This window comes from Portunus trituberculatus, chromosome 20, assembly GCF_017591435.1.
Source record: "Portunus trituberculatus isolate SZX2019 chromosome 20, ASM1759143v1, whole genome shotgun sequence".
In the NCBI taxonomy this organism is placed as follows: Eukaryota; Metazoa; Arthropoda; class Malacostraca; order Decapoda; family Portunidae; genus Portunus; species Portunus trituberculatus.
Window position 1 is genome coordinate 122,393 of NC_059274.1, and position 23,788 is coordinate 146,180.

Genomic DNA, 23,788 nt, shown 5'->3' on the forward strand with positions numbered 1-23,788 from the left:
AAGACTGGACTTGGTCTTTAGTACAGAGCCAATGGTCATTGAGGAGATGAGGGTGGAGTGCCCTTTAGCAAAGAGTGATCATGCAGTTTTGGAGTTCAAGGTGATAGACGAAGAGAAATCTAGAAGAAATGAAGAATATAAAGTGGGAAGATGGAATTATGCCAAGACAGATTTTGGAAACCTAAAGAAATTCTTTCAAGAGACAAATTGGATGAAATTCAAGAGTGCTAAGGGAGCAAATGAAAAGTGGAAGGAATTTATAAAAATATACAAAGAAGGTGAGAAAAATTTGTACCAATAAGACAACATAGAGAAGTTGGAAAGCAGGACTGGTTTAACGATAGATGTGAAAAGGCTAGAACAAGAAAAGAGGATGCATGGAAGAGGTGGAGAAGGAAAAGACGGATTAAGCAGTGGGAAAGTTACAAAAGAGCAAGAAATGAATATGTGTTGATTAGAAGAGAAGAAAGAAAGAAACAAGAAAAGGATATAATTGATAAATGTAAAGACCAACCAAGGCTTTTTTACAGACATGTGAACAACAACATCAAAAATAGAGAAAGTATTGAAAGTTTAGAAGTAAATGGAGTATACAGTGAAGATCCCAGGGAAATGGCAGAGGCTATGAATGGATGCTTTCGGAAGGTATTCACAAAGGAGACTGCTTTTGACAAACCACTGGTAATGGAACAGAAAGGGATTATGAAGGAGTTTCAAGTAACTGTGGAGGAGATCAAGAACATGATGGGGAGTTTAGAAGTGAGAAAAGCTGTGGGACCTGATGGGGTATCAGGATGGATTTTAAGAGAATGCAGGGAGCAATTGGCAGAAAAAGTTTGTGAAGTAATTGATGCCTCATTAAGGGAAGGCGTAGTGCCCCAAGACTGGAAAAGAGCTAACATTGTCCCAATCTATAAATCAGGTAACAAGAGAGACCCATTGAACTATAGACCAGTGTCACTTACAAGTGTGGTAGCTAAGATGTGTGAGAGGGTGGTGAAGACTAGATGGACAGACTTCTTGGAGAAAAATGACATACTTTGTGAGTGTCAATTTGGTTTTAGGAAAGGGCGTTCATGCACGACAAACCTGATATGTTACTATTCGAGGGTGATAGATGTAATACAGGAAAGAGATGGTTGGGCTGATGGAATATATCTGGATTTAAAAAAGGCCTTTGATAAGGTACCACACCAGAGACTGATCTGGAAACTTGAAATGGTAGGAGGAGTGCATGGCAGTTTACTAAAATGGATGGAAGACTTTTGGTAGGAAGAGAAATGAGAACAATAATTAAGGACAGACCATCAGAATGGGGATTGGTGGAGAGTGGAGTTCCACAGGGATCAGTGTTGGCACCAGTAATGTTCGCAGTCTACATAAATGACATGGTGGATGGGGTGTCCAGTTATGTGAGCCTATTTGCAGACGATGCAAAATTGTTACGAAAAGTGAGATGTGACAAAGATTGCGAACTACTCCAGGAAGACTTGGACAGAATATGGAAATGGAGCTGTACATGGCAAATGGAGTTCAACACGACAAAATGCAAGAAAATAGAGTTTGGCAAGAGTGAAAGAAGAATCAGGAGTATGTACAAGATAGGAAATGAAGACATAAAACCAGTCATGAAGAAAAAGACCTTGGGGTGACAATTACCAATGACCTATCGCCAGAGAGACATATAAACAAAATAATTGGAGAAGTATTGAACTTATTGAGGAACATAAGAGTGGCGTTCGTATATCTAGATGAAGAAATGATGAAGAAAATAATTACTGCAATGATAAGACCGAGGCTTGAATATGCAACAATACAGTGGGCTCGAACTTAAAGAAACACATAAGGAAACTAGAGAAAGTACAGAGGGCTGCAACAAAATGGTGCCTGACTTAAGAGATTTGACTTATGAAGACAGACTGAAAAGAATGCAACTTCCAACCCTGGAAAACAGAAGAGAAAGGGAGACCTGATAGCAATATACAGAGTGATGATTGGCATGGAAAAATGGATAGGGAAGATCTGTGTATGTGGAATGGAAGAATGTCGAGAGGGCATGGGAAAAAACTAAAATGGCCACTTATAGGAGAGATGTGAAAAATATAGCTTCCCTCATAGAAGGGTGGAAGCATGGAATAGTTTAGACGTGGAAGTGGTCAGCGCAAGGAATATTCATGATTTTAAGAAAAAGCTGGACATTAATAGATATGGAGCGGGACAACACGAGCATAGCTCTTTTCCCGTATGTTACAATTAGGTAAATACAATTAGGTAAATACACACACACACACACACACACACACACACACACACACACACACACACACACACACACACACACTCATTGGAACATATGTGCCACCAAAAACAAACTCATGGACTAACCAAGAATATAGAGACATGATAGATGACACAATAAGGAGTCTTACAAGAATCATTAAGGAAAGGAGAAAAGTGATATTGATAGGAGATTTCAACTGTAAGGAGGTAGACTGGGAAAATTATGAAAGTGGTTTGGGGGAAGATGCCTGGGGAGATAGATTCCTGAACCTAATGATAGATAATTTGATGGTCCAAAGAGTAAAGGAAAACACAAGATTCAGAGGAAACGATGAGCCGGCAAGATTAGACCTAGTTTTTACAAGGGATATACCAATTAACGATGATATAAGATACAAGTGCCCATTGGGAAAGAGTGACCATGTAATATTAGAGATGGATATAGAAGAAGGAAAGGAAGATAGAGATGAATCATACAAAGGAGACCGATTAAATTACAGAAAGGCTGATATTGAGAATCTCAAGAACTATTTTAAAAACGTAAACTGGGAGGAGATGGAAAACTCATTAACGGTTCAAGAGAAATATAACTTATTTTTGGAAATATACAAAACTGGGGTCAGGGAATATGTTCCAAAATATAGACCTAAAGAAGAAGGAAAGAAAGATTGGTTTAATGCAAGATGTGCTAGGGCAAAGGAGAAACGAGATGGAGCATGGAAAAGGTGGAGAAGAAACAGAAATCCAGAAAATAAGGAAAACTTCAAAACAGCAAGAAATGAATATGCTAAGGTGAGAAAGGAAGAAGAAAAGAACTATGAAAAGGACATTGTCGAAAAATGTAAGGAACAACCAAAATTGTTCTACAGATTCATAAATGGAAAAATAAGACAAAAAGAAACAATAGAAAGGTTAAAAGGAGAAAACGGAATGGTGGAAGACCCAAAAGTATGGCAGAACTGTTAAATAGTAAATTTCATGAGGTCTTTACTAAGGAATCCAAATTTGAAAGACCACAGGGTAATAGAGACTGTCTATATGAAAGAGATTAAAGTAACCAAGCTTGAAATAAAAAGTTGATGACGGAATTGGATGAGGAAAAGGCAATGGGACGGATGAAGTCTCAGGCAGAATACTGAAAGAATGTAGGGAAGAACTAGCAAGTCCAATATACAACATCATAAAATGCTCAATAGAAAATGGAACAGTGCCAGTGGAGTGGAAAAGAGCTGAGGTGGTTCCCATATATAAGAGCGGAAGGAAGGAAGAACCTTTAAATTACAGGCCGGTATCACTAACTAGTGTAATATGCAAGATGTGTGAAAAAGTAATAAAGAAGCAATGGATCGAGTTTCTTGAAGACAACAAAATATTATCAAATAGCCAATTTGGTTTTAGAAAAGGTCGGTCATGTGTGACAAATTTATTGAGTTTCTACTCTAGAATAGTTGATAAAGTACAAGAGAGAGAGGATGGGTTGACTGTATTTATTTAGATCTAAAAAAGGCTTTTGATAAAGTGCCACATGAAAGATTACTATGGAAGTTAGAGGAGAAGGGTGGCTTAAAAGGAAGCACATTGAGATGGATGAAGAATTACTTAAGGGGAGAGAAATAAGGACGATAGTTAAAGATATGAAGTCCAAGTGGAGAACAGTAGACAGCGGAGTGCCACAGGGGTCAGTATTGGCACCAATACTTTTCTCGTATATATAAATGACATGCCAGAGGAGTGAACAGCTACATAAATCTGTTTGCGGACGATGCGAAACTGTGCAGAGTCATTAAACAAAAGAGGATTGTGAAATACTACAGGAAGACTTAAACAAGATCTGGAAATGGAGCAAAAAATGGGAGATGGAATTCAATGTGGACAAAAGCCATGTCATGGAAATGGGAAAAAGTGAAAGACGACCAGTGGGAATCTATAAGATGGGAGATGGAGTAGAACTAGAAAAAGTAAAAAAGGAAAAGGACTTGGGAGTGACAATGGAAGAAAATAATCAACCGGTTAGCCATATTGATAGAATTTTCAGAGAGACGTATAATTTGCTAAGGAATATTGGAGTAGCATTTCACTATATGGACAAAGAAATGATGAAGAAATTGATAAGTACTAAAATAAGACCTAGATTGGAATATGCAGGAGTTGTGTGGACTCCCATAAAAGAAACACATAAGAAAATTAGAGACTACAAAAATGGCTACAAGAATCGTTCCAGAATTTAAAGGGATGGCATATGAGGAGAGACTAAAGGTAATGGATCTACCAACCTTGGAGCAGAGAAGAGAGAGGGATCTGATACAAGTTTATAAATTGATTAACGGAATGGATGAAGTGGATAATGAGAAACTTATCCTGAGAGAAGAATATGACTTTAGAAGCACAAGATCACTTAGTAAGAAACTAAGGAAGGGACGATGTCTGAGAGATGTTAGAAAATTTAGTTTCCCGCAAAGATGTGTTGAGACTTGGAACAGTTTGAGTGAGGAAGTGGTATCAGCAAAGAGTGTACATAGTTTTAAAGAAAAATTGGATAAGTGTAGATATGGAGACGGGACCACACGAGCATAAAGCCCAGGCCCTGTAAAACTACAACTAGGTAAATACAACTAGGTAAATACACACATATGTTGACTAATATAAGAGTGACATTTCAACTCATGGACAAAGATATGATGAAAAAAATTATCACAAGCATAATACGCCCAAAGCTGGAATATGCAGCTGTGGTGTGGTCTCCGAGCTCTAAAAAAGATATAAAAAGTTTAGAATGGATTCAGAAGATTGCTACAAAGATGGTGCCGAAACTAAAAAGGACCTAACATACGAAAAAAAGTTAAAGGAAATGGGACTGCCAACCTTACAAGATAGAAGAGAATGTGAAGACTTAATGACAATGTATAAGGTAGTCAATGGCATTTAAAAGATAAACAAGGAGGACTTGGTGCTGGTGACAGAAGCTTGAAGGACAAGAGGACATGTAAAGAAGATTAGGATGAGGCAGTGTGTGAAGGATATTGGAAAATACAGTTTTCCACATAGAATGGTGGAAGAGGGGAATACATTGAGTGATGATGTTGTTATAGCACATAACGTGCATAACTTGGATACAGGATACTTGGAGGCAGGACACTATTAGCCCTGCTCGAACCCTGTACAATACAACTAGGTAAATACACAGAGGCAACATCGCACAAGACAGACGTGTAAACAATAGCTCTGATATATTGCAGAGTACAAAGCCCAGTAGATCTGGTGATATATTACAGAGGGAGAGGGACTTGGCAAGTGATCCTGTTTCCTAAGTTATTTTGAATTTGCTCGTGTTGAGGCTGAAAAAGTCTAGAAAGTGAGAAGAAAATAGTTGGCGCTGCCACCAATGTAAACAGCAGGGGAACCAGGCTCAGGGAGGCGAAGATGATTGAAGTGTCTTTGAGACACTTTGGAAGTTGGAATAGTGAAAGGGAATTTTCTGGCTTCAAGGAGGAAAAAACAAATATACAAAGGATAATCACAGTGAAAAAAGAAATTAGGTGTTTGAGGGAGATGATCCTTGTAGTAATTAAGAAGCAGGATCAGCTGATTTGGAAAACAAGGAACTGAGGGAGAAATGTGATAAGCTAGAAAACACAGTTAGAATGAACAATTAAATGAAGAAAACTCTGGATGAAACAAAAAGGAAAAACAGCACCCTTAAGGGCAAATGTGAGAACTATGAAGTGGCTATAGGAAAAGATAGACAGGAAAGGGGATAAGCAAAACAAAACTGGAAGAATTGAAGATGGTCTGGAAAAAAGAACAAAAGGAAGAAAACTGAATTTTGCAGAAATAGTTAAGCAACAAATAAGGGAGAAAATGAAGGACACAGTCATACAAATGATCAAAGAAAAGGAAACGTTAGTGAGAGATACAGTGGACAAAAAGAAGCGTATGGTTATATATGGACTACAGGAGAAAAAAGAACCCAGTGAAATTTGTGAGGGAGGAGGAGAAAGAGATGGTTAAGCAAATTATCTCAACAGTCCAAGATGAAGACCAGAGTCTTGGAAAAGAAGTAGAAGAAATATACAGACTTGGTAAACATAGTGAGGGGAACTAAAAGACAACTAAAAGTTAAAATGAAATCACAAGTAGGGGTAGAAAAAATATTAGCGAGGATTGAAAAGTTGGCTGGTAAGACAGAATACAACAATATTTGGATAAGGAGAGACATGAATAAGAAAGAAAGGGAAAAAGAGAAACCTGAGAAGTGAAGCTAAGGAAAAGAAAAGCAAGAGAAGGACAGAGAATGAGAAGAAAAAATTATACTGGGGAATGCTAGACATAAGACTGAGGAAATTGTATATTCATGAAGGAGAAGGAAAGTATCAAGAGTTATGTATACAAACAAAGATGGATTTAAATCTAGAAAGTTGTAAGTGATAGATTATATATTAGAAAAAGGACCAAACGGCGTTTGTATTAAAGAAACAAAGTTAAGTGAAGACGTCCAAGTAGATTTTTAAAGGAGAGATATGTTTCCAAAAACAGGGTATATTTCAACTGCTTGTGATAACAGGCATGCAAAATGTGACTTAAGTACAGGTTACTGTAATGTAATTTTTCACTTTAGTTTCTAGTAAACAAAATTGGGAAATGGCAAAGTAAATGTGAAAAATCTATGTACATGTATTACTTTTTACAATATCAAGTGGCGTTTAAGATTTTTTTGATGTTTTAGTTTTTCAGGGCTCCTTGATAGTTGTTTATTTGTAATTTTCAACAACTTTGATAAGAATCTTTGGAAAGTTGCGTGCTTTTCTGATGTTTGTTTCTTAGCTTTTAGCTGAGTCAGTGTGTGCAAGAATATGAATTAAAAAGTAAGAATGTTGTGACATGGAGGTGATAAGTCACCTTACCACCTTTAGCAGAGTCATTGTGTTAAAGAATATGAATTTGCTACCAAGAGAATGTTGTGAAGTGATAAGGCTGCCTCACAGTGTGTGAATTAATATGAATGAGTTGGCAGGAGGATGTTTAGGTGATAAGGTCACCTCACTGCTTTTACCAGTCAGTGTTTGAATGACTATGAATTATCTGGCAAGAGGATTTTGTGCAGTAATAATGCAGAGGCAACCTTTGCCAGAGGCAATGTGTGGATGAATATAAATTAGTTGACCAGAGGATGTTATGAGATGATAGGCTGTCTCACACACAGGTACGGATGAGGGGCACCTTCATGAGCATTGGGCAGTCCTTGCTGGTGCGACGACAGCTTGAGCTAGAACGGAGCTTGAAGGAAAAGATGATCCATTCAGTGATGCCGCCCCAGGTTGCTGACTGGCTGATGAAGGAGACACTGGCTGAAGACAGTGAGGATGGTGGACAGTACAGAGAGGATGGCGCTATCTTGAGATCAGTAAGCCTCCACTCCAGTTATTTTTATTTTTTCTTCCTCTCCATATGTCATATCTCTTACTCTTACTAAGCTATCTCTCTTTCACTGAAGTGCGTTCTCCATCTGTGTATCCAATGCCTATGGGGGATCGTTAGGCCTGAGGGGAGGGATGATGGCCGACGGGCAGTGTGTTACTCACCAGTGTCGCGTAATGGCATTGTCATTGTCATCCTTGAGTGATTCTGAGGGTGACCTGAATCTATTAGATGAAATACAGGATTCTGAGGACAATGAAACTCAATCAGAAGGCCTCATTAGTGACTCAGATGAGGAATATTTGGCAGAAAATTACAGTGAGGCCAGGAGCTCCTATGAAGTAATTGATGGAAGCAGTGAGAATGAAGAGTGACCACGCAACCCTACACTGCATGCTTCCCTCTACACTTTTTCTCTCTTATTTGATCCCTTTGCTGACCAGCATCCTGGTACTGTTCCGGTCCTGACTGAGGATTTTTCTGGCGTTCATTCTGATGTACCAAGGAATGACATGAGTGCTTTGAACTGCTTCCAGCTATTTGTCATACGAGAGGTGGTACAGTCACTGTGTTTGTGGATGAATGTCCATGCAGCCAAGTTTTTCATGGACAACCCAACAATAAATCCCAAAAAGTTTATGAGAAAAAAGTGGCTTGATGTCACAAGGGATGAAATGAATATGTCTTCCTATGTCTGCACCCACAACAAACACGGGCATTGTGCAGCGCAGGAGTGATGGAGTCGGTAGCGAAGGGAATCACAGAAACACGTAAAAATCAATGCAGCTTCAACTAGAGCTTTTTGAAAGTAGTGGAGGTGTGAGCAAAATATGGATTTGACAAACTGTAAGGTTTGTCATTTGCAGTGCTTAAAAATGGTTGACATTTGAGAAAAAATTTGCCTGCATCTTGGCAGAGGAAAGATTGAAGTAATAGTAGGAATTTTATTCATGCACATAATGATTTAAATTATATTGACTTAGTTACCGTATTTTACAGCTTGCAAGACACTGCATCTTGGAAGACGCACCCTAATATTTGAAGGAAATTTCTAAAAAAAAAGTCATTCTCATACAAGAACGCATTCACCATATACTCGACCACTGAACACAAAAACATAAGCAAGGAGTCTGGAAGACACTATTGTTTCACCACTCATTACAAATTTGCTGGAGCATTCACCACAAATTTAAAACTATGTAAATAAAAACACCATAGGTAAATACATATACACAGTGAAACAGTCCATCTCTTGTTTTAGTGGCGGGCGATGGCATGTTTTGACCTGTTGTTTACATTACGGAATCACTTGTCTGATCGCCGAAACCGAACACATCAGTGCTGCAGTTTGTATTTATTTTATTTTGCAGTCGTGCTTCATAGGCTTTATCAATGTGAATACAGTTCACAAGTGGAGTTTTGACTCTTGCTTGAATGAGTAAGCCACTTGGATATTCTATTAATAAAGGTATAAAGGCACCTGGCATGATGTGTGTGCGTTCGTGTGCATGTATGTGTGTGTTGTAATGAGACGAGGGAGTGACCCGTTTTCTCCACTCACTGAGTAGGCTGCAGGAAGGATTATGGTATTGTAAATACGTGTAGCACCTAAGTACTGAGTTTACATAATATAAAAGGCTAAATTAAATGGTACTTAAGCTAACATCATAATGTAATGACTCCACATACAAATCCAGGTCGCTATCTGTCAAGTATCCAAGCTCACTTGAGGTTGGATGCTGCCTTACAATACAACATTCATCTTGGAAGACACACTAGTATTTTTCAGGGTATTTTTTAGGAAAAAAAGTGCGTCTTGTAAGCCGTAAAATACGGTCTATGGAGCAAATTGATTCAGGCATCCCCTCTGGTAGCTTAGACTCAACTGATATGTCACATCCAGACTGAGCCAGTGTAGCTGTTTTGATCTGACATGACAGCTTGCCAGCCAATTGTGTCTTTTAAAAAGTAAGAGAAGCTTGGCAGTATTAAGATTTTGCCAAGTGTCATCAGCAAAAGTATATGACTCAACATGATCTTCATTTTTCATTGTGAATGTTGTAAATTGATATCATTGATAGCTATTTTATTATTTCACTGTTCCATTTTAGAGACTTTCAAAAAGAATCTTGATACTTTAACATAGAGTCCTGAGTAATTGTGAGATGGATCCAGACCCGATTACTCCATCTCAGTAATCATATCCCGCCCAGCCCTACTATGTAGTGTACATATTTGTTCAGTTTTTGCCCTTATGATCATTGTGTTTCTCACTTTTTATTTTTCACAACTCCTTTTAGCAGTCTTTGACTCCCATTCTCACTCTTACCCACCCTGTAGACCCTTCTATTGGCCACGGGAAATATGGCCACCCTGTAGACCCTTCTACTGGCCACAGGAAATATGGTGAATGGCATCCAGGTAACCAAGTAAATGATCTTGACCACACACTGGGTTTGAAAAACTGATGGGTGGCTGGTAAATACAGGTATTCCCTTTTATATATGATCAAGTGTTATATGGTGTTCGCTTTTACAATGCTCATCTTTTTCTACCTTAATTCTGCTATACAATTGGTTGTTTTGCTTTTACAGTATCCTGAGTACACACTCATTCACTTTGCTTACAGATACAGTGAACTCTCATTCTTTTTCACTGTTTGGTCATCCTCCTTTCATTTTTAGTTTGTCGTTAGAAGCCGTTTTTTTAAAATTCATTAAGTCTCACTTTATCGTGAAAGAATCGGCCATTTTTTATATATATATAAAATACAAGGTAAAATATGGTATGGTACTGAAGGTATTACTTTTGGGTTAGGCGACTGCAAGCTCTGCATATGTCATGCACATTCATGACCCTATCCCAGGCTGAGAGGGTTAATGGCATATGTTTCACATTCATTAACTATTACAAGTTATACCTTGTACCATTAGTTTCCTTTTACATCCTACACCCAGTTGTTGCTATGAGAGGATATTGTTTATTTTCATCTTGTATAAATTTTGCTCATGTACGATATGAATCATAACAAGAAGTTGTATATATTTTTAAGATAAGTAAATTTCAATGATACTAAGGTATTTCTTTTCAGTGTTTCTTAATATATTGAGTGAATCTGCTTACACATTTGCTCTCTAGTGTAGAATATGGTCTCTTTGATATCCAGGTACCTCTGTCACTCTTTTAATCATCTGTCTGTGTTTTTCAGCAGCAGGCGTCTCCTCGCCGTCGCACCACCAATGACTTAACATCACTCTTTCGGCCCTTCAACATGAATGGCATGGACAATGTCAGCATTCTCTTTGCAGACATTGTAGGCTTCACTAGGATGAGCTCTAATAAGGTTCGTGTGTGTGTGTGTATTTACCTAGTTGTAGTTTTACAGGGCCTGGGCTTTATGCTCGTGTGGCCCCGTCTCCATATCTACACTTATCCAATCTTACTTTAAAAGTATGCACACTCGTTGCAGACACTACTTCTTCATTTAAACTGTTCCACGTCTCAATACATCTCTGCAGGAAACTATATTTTTTAATATCTCTCAGACATCTTCCTTTTCTCAGCTTTTTACTATGCGATCTTGTGCTTCGGATGTCATATTCTTCTCTCAGGATCAGTTTCTCATTATCCACTTGGTTCATTCCGTTGATCAATTTATAAACTTGTATCAGGTCTCCTCTCTCCCTTCTTTGTTCCAGGGTTGGTAGATCCATAGCCTTTAGTCTCTCCTCATATGTCATCCCTTCAAATTCTGGAACCATTCATGTAGCTATTTTTTGTAGTCTCTCCAATTTCTTTATGTGTTTCTTTTTATGAGGGGTCCACACTACTGCATATTCCAATCTGGGTCTTATTATAGTACTTATCAATTTCTTCATCATTTCTTTGTCCATGTAGTGAAATGCTACTCCAATATTCCTTAGCAAATTATATGTTTCTCTAAAAATTCTATCAATATGGCTTACTGGTTGATTGTTTTCTTCCATTGTCACTCCTAAGTCCTTTTCCTTTTTAACTTTCTCCAGTTCTACTCCATCTCCCATCTTATAGATTCCCACAGGTCGTCTTTCACTCTTTCCCATTTCCATGACATGGCTTTTGTTCACATTGAATTCCATTTCCCACTTCTTACTCCATTCCCAGATCTTATTTAGGTCTTCTTGCAGTATTTCACAATCCTCCTTTTGCTTTATAACTCTGCACAGTTTTGTATCATCTGCAAACAGATTTATGTAGCTGTTCACTCCTTCTGGCATGTCGTTAATATAAATGAGGAAAAGTATTGGTGCCAATACTGACCCCTGTGGCACTCCGCTTTCTACTGCTCTCCACTTGGACTTCATATCTTTAACTACCATCCTTATTTCTCTCCCCCTCAAATAATTTTCTATTCATCTCAATGTGCTTCCTTTCAAGCCACCCTTCTCCTCTAACTTCCATAGTAATCTTGCATGTGGCACTTTGTCAAACGCCTTTTTTAAATCCAAGTAGATGCAATCAACCCATCCCTCTCTCTCTTGTACTCTATCAACTATTCTAGAATAGAAACTCAATAAATTAGTTACACAAGACCGTCTTTTTCTAAAACCAAATTGGCTATTTGATATTAATTTGTTGTCTTCAAGGAATTTGATCCATTGTTTCTTTATTATTCTTTCACACATCTTGCATATTACACTAGTTAGTGATACCGGTCTGTAATTTAAAGGTTCTTCCTTCCTTCCGCTCTTATATATGGGAACCACCTCAGCTCTTTTCCATTCTACTGGTACTGTTCCATTTTCTATTGAGCATTTTATGATGTTGTATATAGGACTTGCTAGTTCTTCCCTACATTCTTTCAGTATTCTGCCTGAGACTTCATCTGGTCCCATTGCCTTCTCTTCATCCAGTTCCTTCATTAACTCTTTTATTTCAAGCTTGGTTACTTTAATCTCTTTCATATAGATTGTCTCTATTACCCTGTGGCCTTTCAAATTTGGATTCCTTAGTAAAGACCTCCTGGAATTTATTATTTAATAGTTCTGCCATACTTTTTGGGTCTTCCACCATCCGTTCTCTCCTTTTAACCTTTCTATTGTTTCTTTTGCCTAATTTTTCCATTTATGAATCTATAGAACAATTTTGGTTGCTCCTTACATTTTTCGACAATGTCTTTTCAAGTTCTTTTCCTCTTCCTTCCTCACCTTAACATATTCATTTCTCGCTGCCTTGAAGTTTTCCTTATTTGTTGGATTTCTATTTCTCCTCCACCTTTTCCATGCTCCATCTCTTTTCTCCTTTGCCCTAGCACACCTTGCATTAAACCAATCTTTCTTTCCTTCTTCTTTAGGTCTATATTTTGGGACATATTCCTGACTCCTGTTTTGTATATTTCAAAAATAAGTTATATTTGTCTTGCATTGTCTCTGAGTTTTCCATCTCCTCCCAGTCTACGTTTTAAAATAGTTCTTGAGATTCTCAATATCAGCCTTTCTGTAATTTAATCGGTCTCCTTTGTATGAATCGTCTCTATCTTCCTTTCCTCTTCTATATCTATTTCTAATATTGCATGGTCACTCTTTCCCAATGGGCACTTATATCTTATATCATCATTCATTTGTATACCCCTTGTAAAACTAGGTCCAATCTTGCCGGCTCGTCGTTTCCTCTGAATCTTGTGCATTCCTTTACTCTCTGGTCCATCATATTGTCTATCATTAGGTTCAAGAATCTTTCTCCCAGGCTTCTTCCCCATACCACTTTCATAATTTTCCCAGTCCACTTCTTTACAGTTGAAATCTCCTACTAATATCACTTTTCTCCTTTCTTTAATGATTCTCGTTAGACTCCTTATTGTGTCATCTATCATGCCTTTATATTCTTGATTGGTCCATGAATTTGTTTTTGGTGGCACATATGTTACAATGATTGTTAACTCTTTTTTATTAATATGCATCTTAATATACAATACTTCTGCTTTTCCTTCCCACATTCCATTTCGTTTATCACTATCTCCTTTCTTAACATAATCATGACTCCTCCTCCTCCTTTACCCAATCTGTCTCTTCATACATTATAACTATTATCCAAGTCTATTTTGATTGCCTTATTTAGTTTTGTTTCAGCCAGGCATACAATATCTGGATTTTCTTTCTTTATGTAATCTCTTAATTCTAGTTTACTTGATAAAATCCCGTCTATGTTTGTATACATCATTTTTAGTCTTTTGCCTTTATCATTTTTAGTTAAACTTGTTCCACTTTTTTCTCTTCCTTCTCGTTTATATACCATTTCCTTATCCTGTCTCCTAGAATTCTCCAAAAAAATGCCTTCTCCTCTTCTGACCTTTCATTATTCTTTTCCCTTACTGCTGCTGCCAGTTCATTGTATCTCTTCCTTTCTTCCTCATTTCTATTTTTATTTATATAGATATCCTTGTAGCCTTCTGTTTCTCTAAGTTTTGTTGTTCTGTATAATATTTCTTCTGTTGCTGCTTGTGATTTTAGTAGTATTTTAATTGGTCTCGTTTTTCCTTCTTGATATGGTCCCATTCTGTTTATTTCTTCTACTTCCTCTTCCAAGTTCTGCCTATCTTCGTCATTTAAATTCTTCAGTAGGTCTTTGACTGATTTCATTTCTTCTTTTTCTCTTTTTGGTCTATATTTTATATATTTTTTTTTTCTGTTTCTCTAAGTTTTGTTGTTCTATATAATATTTCTTCTGTTGCTGCTTGTGATTTTAGTAGTATTTTAATTGGTCTTGTTTTTCCTTCTTGATATGATCCCATTCTGTTTATTTCTTCTACTTCCTCTTCCAAGGTCTGCCTATCTTTGTCGTTTAAATTCTTCAGTAGGTCTTTGACTGATTTCATTTCTTCTTTTTCTCTTTTTGGTCTATATTTTATATTTTTTTCTTTTATTCCAAATACGACTACACTCTTCTTTTTTTCTGCAATTTCTCTAACTAAATTTTCTTTTGTCTTGAGGACTCCTATCATTTTGCTTGTCATATTTTCTTCTTTTTCTTTAAGTTGTTCTTGAATCACCTCCTGAAAATCAGCCTTATCTTTCTTATCTTGGACTCTCCATGCTTGTACCTCTTTTTTAATCACGTTCTGTACTCTTTCCTCTTCCTTGTTTACTAGATCTTTCAGCTTCTCTTTTTCTTTCTCGGCTTTACTGAGTCCTTCTTCCATCTGCTTTTTGTAGTTAGCTACTTCCTTTTTTAGTTCTTCATTTTCCACTCTTAGCCTAGCTTCGTTTTCTTCCACTTTTTTTATCCTTTCTCTCAGTTTTATAAACTCTTTTTCCTGTTCTTCATTCACTTTCATTTCCATATTCTCCTTTATTAATTTATCTAGTTTATATTCAATAATTAACACTCTCTTAAGTAGTGAAGTAGTCATCGTATCGAAGCCTTCGAATACATGCTCACCCTCACCAGCATAGTCATCATCAGCTTTCATTCCTTCTCTAATCTCATGTCTGTATTTTGATGGAATCTCTTTTTCACTCATCATTCCTTAATAATTGATTACATGAAAAAAAATGAGTCCACACTACCTGCCCAGGCCACTGTAAAAACTGTACAACCGGTATGTAGTGAAGATCAGCTGATTGTCGGACGGCGCCAGTGCGTCCTTCCTCGACCGCGTCTCTCGTGTGTGTATTTACCTAGTTGTATTTACCTAGTTATAGTTTTACAGGGCCTGGGCTTTATGCTCGTGTGGTCCCGTCTCCATATCTACACTTATCCAATTTTTCTTTAAAACTATGTACACTCTTTGCTGACACCACTTCCTCACTCAAACTGTTCCAAGTCTCAACACATCTTTGCGGGAAACTAAATTTTTTAACATCTCTCAGACATCGTCCCTTCCTTAGTTTCTTACTATGCGATCTTGTGCTTCTAAAGTCATATTCTTCTCTCAGGATCAGTTTCTCATTATCCACTTCATCCATTCCGTTAATTAATTTATAAACTTATATCAGATCCCCTCTCTCTCTCTCTTCTCTGCTCCAAGGTTGGTAGATCCATAGCCTTTAGTCTCTCCTCATATGTCATCCCTTTAAATTCTGGAACCATTCTTGTAGCCATTTTTTGTAGTCTCTCTAATTTTCTTATGTGTTTCTTTTTATGGGAAGTCCACACAACTCCTGCATATTCCAATCTAGGTCTTATTTTAGTACTAATCAATTTCTTCATCATTTCCTTGTCCATATAGTGAAGTGCTACTCCAATATTCCTTAGCAAATTATACGTCTCTCTGAAAATTCTATCAATATGGCTTACCGGTTGATTATTTTCTTCCATTGTCACTCCCAAGTCCTTTTCCTTTTTTACTTTTCTAGTTCTACCCCATCTCCCATCTTATAGATTCCCACTGGTCGTCTTTCACTTTTTCCCATTTCCATGACATGGCTTTTGTCCACATTGAATTCCATCTCCCATTTTTTGCTCCATTTCCAGATCTTGTTTAAGTCTTCCTGTAGTATTTCACAATCCTCTTTTTGTTTAATGACTCTGCACAGTTTTGCATCGTCCACAAACAGATTTATGTAGCTGTTCACTCCCTCTGGCATGTCATTTATATATACGAGAAAAAGTATTGGCGCCAATACTGACCCCTGTAGCACTCTGCTGTCTACTGTTCTCCACTTGGACTTCATATCTTTAACTATTGTCCTTATTTCTCTCCCCCTTAAGTAATTCTTCATCCATCTCAATGTGCTTCCTTTTAAGCCACCCTTCTCCTCTAACTTCCATAGTAATCTTTCATGTGGCACTTTATCAAACGCCTTTTTTAGATCTAAATAAATACAGTCAACACATCCCTCTCTCTCTTGTACTTTATCAACTATTCTAGAGTAGAAACTCAATAAATTTGTCACACATGACCGACCTTTTCTAAAACCAAATTGGCTATTTGATAATATTTTGTTGTCTTCAAGAAACTCAATCCATTGCTTCTTTATTACTTTTTCACACATCTTGCATATTACACTAGTTAGTGATACCGGTCTGTAATTTAAAGGTTCTTCCTTCCTTCCGCTCTTATATATGGGAACCACCTCAGCTCTTTTCCACTCCACTGGCACTGTTCCATTTTCTACTGAGCATTTTATGATGTTGTATATTGGACTTGCTAGTTCTTCCCTACATTCTTTCAATATTCTGCCTGAGACTTCATTCGGTCCCATTGCCTTTTCCTCATCTAGTTCCGTCATCAACTTTTTTATTTCAAGCTTGGTTACTTTAATCTCTTTCATATAGACAGTCTCTCTATTACTCTGTGGTCTTTCAAATTTGGATTCCTTAGTAAAGACCTCATGAAATTTACTATTTAACAGTTCTGTGTGTGTGTGTGCCTCAGGTCTGGATGTGAGGACGAGGGCATGACTGGAAAAGGGAGCGGTCAGTATTGGGGGAGGTACCGAACTATGTAAAACTCCTATCGGAGAAGCAACAAGGTCATCAACAGATGCAAGCACCTCCTCCTGCCAAGATTTCAAAAACAAAAAAGTCAATAGCAATCGGGGGCTTAGATTATAACCCTGGCGTGAAGCTGAATCTTCAGCTGTGAGCCCATCTTGGGACCGCACTTTACCATCTGGGGCCGAGATCTCTGAACCTCCTGGAGGGTCAGAAAGAAGAGAGGAAACTCAAGAGTGTAATTTCTGGGTGTCACAATCAAATGGAGGTGCTGTGACTGACAGGAAACTGCCCAAGTCACTGGGGATGTTAGGCTGTAACAGCAGATCAGCAAAATTACACCTATGCTTAGGCTTGGCAACCCTCCTGCAACTGAAACCCTAGCTAGAACACTCACCACACCTCTTACCTGTGCTGCAGATATCCCTGCACCTAACACAAATTGAATGAGGGTCATGAAGGAAACTACCCAAGACTAAGGAGCATGCCAGTCTTGAGCAAATTCTTCTAAAAGACCTTGTAGGAGAATGGGAGCCAGAAGAACCAGGAAGGCAAGGAGAATTCCTGTGAACAGGCAAAGCAACCTCCTGAGCAGAAGCAGGAAGCTCAGCATGGTGGATGTTGATGTCCTCCCTCCATGATGGAAAGGAGGAGGAAGGAAAAAGCACTGAAGGCAGTACAAGAGCAAATCATGGATGGAAATGCAGTGTGTGCACGGTGCATGCCGAGAACTACCATATTTGATGGTTCATAAGATGCATGGGCTCATAAGATGCACCCAGTTTTGACAGACAATTAAATGAAAAGAAGAGATAAATGAGCAGATTTCAGCTCAGAATGTGAAGTGAAGGATTTCATTTAACTTTTGAAGATTCTCACATGGATTTAGATCATTATTGGATCCCAATATTTTGCATTTAAAAACTTTAATATTTGCTAGTAGCCTACATACCAATTCTGTTATGAGATGTAAACATGTACCTGGCATATGATGTCGGCAGTGACTGACAGTCTGAGAGATTACAGTCATATTTTTCCTTTTTTTTATCATAATTTTTTTACATGTATGCAAGATGAGAATGTTAAAAGGTGCAATTCTAATTGTATGGATGTGTGTCTTACCTCAAGGAATAATGCTATCAGACTGTAAACAAAGCATTGAAGCTTGCCTCTGTCAAGATCAAGATCACTGATTGGCAATTGCATGTCTTGTTTAGTTTCATGCTGTGTGTGGTGTATGGTCACTGAGGCAAATTCTTTCTGATTGGTGTCATTCTGAGTGAATTATCAGTTAGTATGACTCATTATATATTGTTACTTTAAAGAAAGAGTTGTTTTGTGGAGTAGTACCAATCATCACTTTGTTTACATGTGCAAAGATGTCTGGGCTTTGCTTTTAGAACCTCTCTTGCCACCAAGCACTGCTTCAGTATTGAACTTTAGCCTCATAAGACACAGGCTCATTTCCTGAGACTTTTGTTTAGGAGAAAAGGTGCATCTTGTGCGCCATCAAATATGATAATTAGGGTGGTGGACAGCTGATGCCCTTGGCAGCGCCATGGCTCCGTACTGCCAAATGTAGCATCAAGCAGAGATTTTTTTATTTTGGCAAATTTTTTGTAGTTTTTGTATCAAAAAAAGTTCTCTATGATAGAACCACAAGGACAAAGTATACACTCTGTCATTTTGAAGGGGCTTAGCTCTCATTTCATGGGCACCAATATTGCAAATTGTTGTTCCATTATCCCTGGTAAGAGCATTGGTGCCAGCCTTGAGTCCCTGTCTGATTCATTTTACTTTCTTGATATCTTCTATTTTAGGTTTAAGGGATGATATGAGAAATCATATTGTTGTTAAGGGTTAGAATTTTGTGGTATGAAACACTGAACCACTAAACAGTTGCCAAATGTATCACTCAGAACAGTTAGTGAATATTTTTTGTTTTCACAGTGCATTACCAACATTCAGATACTAGAGAGATACCATTGGCAGCCAAGAGTTGAGTCACCATTGGGAACAATTGTTGTTAAGATTGTTGTTAAGGGTTAGAATTTTGTTGTATGAAACACTGAACCATTAAACAGTTGCCAAGTGTATCACTCAGAACAGTTAGTGAATATTTGTTTTCTACAGTGCATTACCAACACTCAGATACTAGAGAGATACCAGTGGCAGCCAAGAGTTGAGTCACCATGGGGAACCAATATGGCTACTAAGCACATACAGGCAACCTCTGCTTAATGAACAGGTTACGTTCCTAAAAAAACTTTCGTTAAGCGAACCAATTATAACAAATTGGACCCAACTTGAACTTCCATTGAGAGTAAACAAAGTGAGAGTGCATCGTAGTACAGTAAAAGGTTTAATGAAGGTAAAAATTATGAAGTTAAATATTTAAGAAGTTTAATTTAAGACTAAGTCATTATAATGGACACTAATGTATGTATGTAAGTAACTCTATAATGTTGATGATCTTAAATTTATGAAGGGAGAGAGAGTGGAGCAGGAAATATGCTAGCTGGCAACTGTGAAATGTAAACAAAGGATGCATCATTGTACCGCATACAAAACTTATGTACTACATTTCCACGAGGCTCTCCATTTTATCCATTGCAGAGTCACGAGTTCAGGTGGTTCTGTTAGCTTGTAAGGAAGATACGGTCTCACCAGCCTTCTTAATAGAGTCTGTTGACTTGAAAATAATAGGGACAGTAGATGGAGTCAAGATGGTGGCAAGCAATGCTATTAATTTTCTGGCCTCTCGTGTCTGTGAATAATATCCAGCTTCACTTCGAGAGTAAGAGACTTCCTGGTCTTCTTAGCAACACTAGATGACATTGCAAGGCTGGTTGCAGGGCGTTTTGGTGGCTTGTTGAGCGAGGGAAGACGAGCTGGTGCTGGACATTGTTATTGTTTTGAGCTGAGAGCGGGGAAGGGTAGGGGAGTGAGTAGTGCACGTGTTGTCCACGAGAGACGCTGGTGTATTCAAAAGCCTGTCGGCTTGCGTGATACGGCAGAGCTTTCAAACTTGGAAAAAATTACCTGGATAAAATTTCGTTAAAGCGAGTTTAGTGTTCATTAAACGAGCAGATGGTAGTAAAAGGAAACGTTCGTTGTAGCGAAATTTCGTTATGTGAACCTTCGTTAAGCGGGGGTTGCCTGTACTTGCTAAAGCCAAGTTATAGAAATTACCTTTAGCTAGATGGACACATATGTGAGTAGCTAAGCATATATGCCTGTAACAAAACAGAGTAGTGAGCTGAATGTTGGATAGAAAGCATGCCAAAATGATAGTGGGTTGAAAAGGAGCGTTGATGCAAACGGAGGGCTTGGTGGAATCTGACTTGGATGAAAGATCAGATACATTTACCCAACTGCTGTGCGAGTGTAATCAACTTTCTGTTTGCGAAGCAGATTTATATCATTTTGCTCCAGGATGATGAATCTGCTCAACCTGGATCCTCATTGTTTCATCCACTCATTATGGTGGATTATGATACTTTTATTGAACTCATTTCTATCACCAGTCACACTTTTAGCCCGAATTGCTTGTGTTGGGAAGGGATAGTCTTTTTGACCACCTGAATGAATATAGATTGGCTATGTTTTCATGAGAGACGATTAAAAGTAAGATTAGTTAGAATGTTGGTAAACTTAACACGTCCTATAACATCAGTTCTTTGTACATAAATACATTTCACATTTATGGGATTAACATTAGAGTGTACTCCATATATTGTGCTTGGCAAAATTTCTTATTTAGGCATTGTTGAGGAATAATTCACAAAATCAATAATTAATATATGTATAGAGTGATCTTTATCTATATGCATTTTCTTAATGAAATGTTCATCTACAAATCAGACTGCAGATCAGTTAGTTGGACTCCTCAACAACCTGTTTGGTCGATTTGACATAATTGGCAAGAGAAGTGGCTGTGAGAAGATCAGCACCTTGGGTGATTGTTACTATGGTGTGAGTGGTTGCCCTGAGCCTAAGCCAGACCATGCCCAGTGCTGTGTGGAAATGGGTCTCTCCATGATTGATGCCATCCAAGACTTTGACACTGCTACCAATGAAGACATCAATATGAGAGTGGGCATCCACACAGGCAAGGTGAATGTTACAACTTACATTTAGTAAGCTACTCATCATATATTAGGTTGTGAACTAATTGATGTTTAAAAATCTATTTATGATAGGATAAAAAAGAAATAGAGACAGGGAATCAAAGTAATGAGATTATAGTTTGAGGGATTAAAGTGATCACTTTTTATAGGAATAGGCTGAATGTAGGCAAACTTCCAGATAGTACAAAAGGTATATGTTGATAGTTTGAAGGGTTTGACATTACAAGATGCAAGCATAGAGAGATAAATAGAGGGACACCATCAGGTCCATAAACCTTCTGAGGGTTTAGGTCAGTAAGGGTGTAGAACTATCACTTGATTTTTCATGTATCTTTTTCACTCTCCCTTCTAAACCTTTTTTTTTTCTCCCCCCCTGTCTCTCTCTCTCTCTCTCTCTCTCTCTCTCTCTCTCTCTCTCTCTCTCTCTCTCTCTCTCTCTCTCTCTCTCTCTCTCTCTCTCTCTCTCTCTCTTTCTTAAAAGAGAGCACCAATTATTCAACCTTCATTTCCAATATAGCCTTTTTTTTTTATTTAGCCACTTGTTTTCTCCTGTCTTCATCTCTTCCATTTTGATTGTTATCAGCCCATTCCCTTTCTCTAGAATGGACTGTAACATAGGTAGTTTATGTAAGATATAATAGAGGAAGGAAAGCAAAGGTGACTGACTGTAGCACAGATTATGACTTTATTACTAGAAAGGTGATAGTTTACAATGTTTTTCATTGTTTGTGCAGATTCCAGAGAATTAAATAGTGATAGTTTACAACTTTTCAGTGTTTATGCACATTCCAGAGAATTAGATAGTGATAGTTTAGAAAACTTTTCAGTGTTTATGCACGTTTCATGTTATCAAATCTTAGATGGCAAAGGAATAACTTAAACTAGTATAAGATTTTACTTTGATGATAATCTGTCATAATCCTAAGTCTGATGAAACTCAGTGCTGCATGGAATATTCTTTTTCAAATCTTGAATGACTTGCAAAGATATTGTTTTTTTAACTTTATAAATCCACTATAGGTTTGCTAATATTAGCAAGTTAGTAAATTTGTAATACCTGCTAGGTACTGTGTGGCATTGTGGGAACAAAGCGTTTCAAGTTTGATGTATGGTCAAATGATGTTACACTGGCCAATGAAATGGAGTCTACTGGACAGCCTGGTCAGGTGCATGTCTCAGAGGCAACTTATAAATTCCTGCCAGAAGACACGTACATCACCACTGAAGGCTCTGAGCACAAAGGTAAGCTTATATACTATACAGGCACCATTATTCAAGAAAGGAAATATTTGTGTATTTGTCTGTATACATGGTTGACATCTTAAAGAGAGGTTGTCTAGACAAGCCATCCACGTTCACATACACTCAAACCAAATTCACACACACACGTGTGGGCACCCTAGCAGAGAGCGGATGTGGAACAGCTGATTTCTGTAAACACACCAGCAACCACCGAACTTACTTAGAAATGTGTTATAAGGAAATATGGCTATATATTAGTGCAAGGTCCTGTCTCCATATGATAATAAAAAGGATTCTATAGAGGTTAACATCCATAAAATTGTGGCCATGGCTTTAGCTTTAAATGACAGAGAGGTGTGGGGAAGATATAATTACGGAAAGACAGACTTCACAAAGTTGAGGGAATATTTCACAAAAGTTGAGTTGAACCAACTGTACACAGCAAATGATGAACATTTATAATGAAGGAATTAACAGATATATTCTGAAAATCAGATGGGCAGACTTTATCTATTTGCTTCTAAAAATCTTTTGATAAAGGACTGCATCAGAGATTACTATGGAAAATTAAAAACATGGTGGTTTATAGGGAAAAGTACTGGATTGGATAATTGACTTTTTAAAAGACAGAGAAATAAAAACTGTGATAAATGGTCAAGAATCAAAATGGTATGAGCTATAAGTTCTACAGGGAACAGTCCTCATCCCAGTGATGTTCGTAGTGTATATTAATGATATCGTAGAAGTGGAGAGTTATACAAGCTTATTTGCAGATGATGCAAAGTCACTGAAATGAGTGGAAAATGACATGGATTGTGAAATCCTACAGAAGATCAGCATAATTAGACATTATTACTATAGCAACAGCAATCCTTTGTTTATTGCAGCTGAAAGGCACACAAAAGTGCAAAGGAGGTTGTCTAAAAAGATACAGGATGAGATTGAACAAACTAAATTTGCATTCCCTTGAAAGATGTAGACTAAGAGGAAACTTGATAGAAGTATTTAAGTGATATAGGGGTTAATTACAAAGGGGACATGAGCAAAGTTCTTATGATCAGTAGCTGGGACAGAACCCAAAATAATTCAGGTTTAGGAGAGAAGTGGGAAGAAACTGATTTTCAAACAGAGTGGTTGATGAATGAAATGGACTCAGTGGTCATGTTGTTAGTGCTGAGTCAGTATGGAGCTTTAAAGTGAGTGGGGATGATAGATGGAATTAGTTAGCTTTGCTCATACAGGGACTGCCATGTGTAGTCCTAGCAGCCTTTTGCAGGTTCCCTCTTTTCTTATGTTCTTATGTTCTA

The 23,788-nt window shown here is 37.7% G+C and overlaps 1 protein-coding gene across 5 annotated transcripts in view; it reads left to right on the forward strand.

Annotated features, from left to right (window-relative positions):
• The window catches only part of LOC123506767 (adenylate cyclase type 9-like), a 78,166-nt gene that overhangs the window by 27,213 nt on the left and 27,165 nt on the right, over positions 1–23,788 (forward strand). For 3 of the 5 annotated variants that reach the window (XM_045259091.1, XM_045259092.1, XM_045259094.1), the window contains 4 exons: positions 7,481–7,681; positions 10,904–11,038; positions 20,974–21,225; positions 22,304–22,481. In XM_045259091.1, coding sequence (XP_045115026.1) covers positions 7,481–7,681; positions 10,904–11,038; positions 20,974–21,225; positions 22,304–22,481 — 766 coding nt within the window. The remainder of the gene's footprint in view (positions 1–7,480; positions 7,682–10,903; positions 11,039–20,973; positions 21,226–22,303; positions 22,482–23,788) is intronic. The other 2 variants (XM_045259093.1, XM_045259090.1) reach the window with 1 other exon arrangement.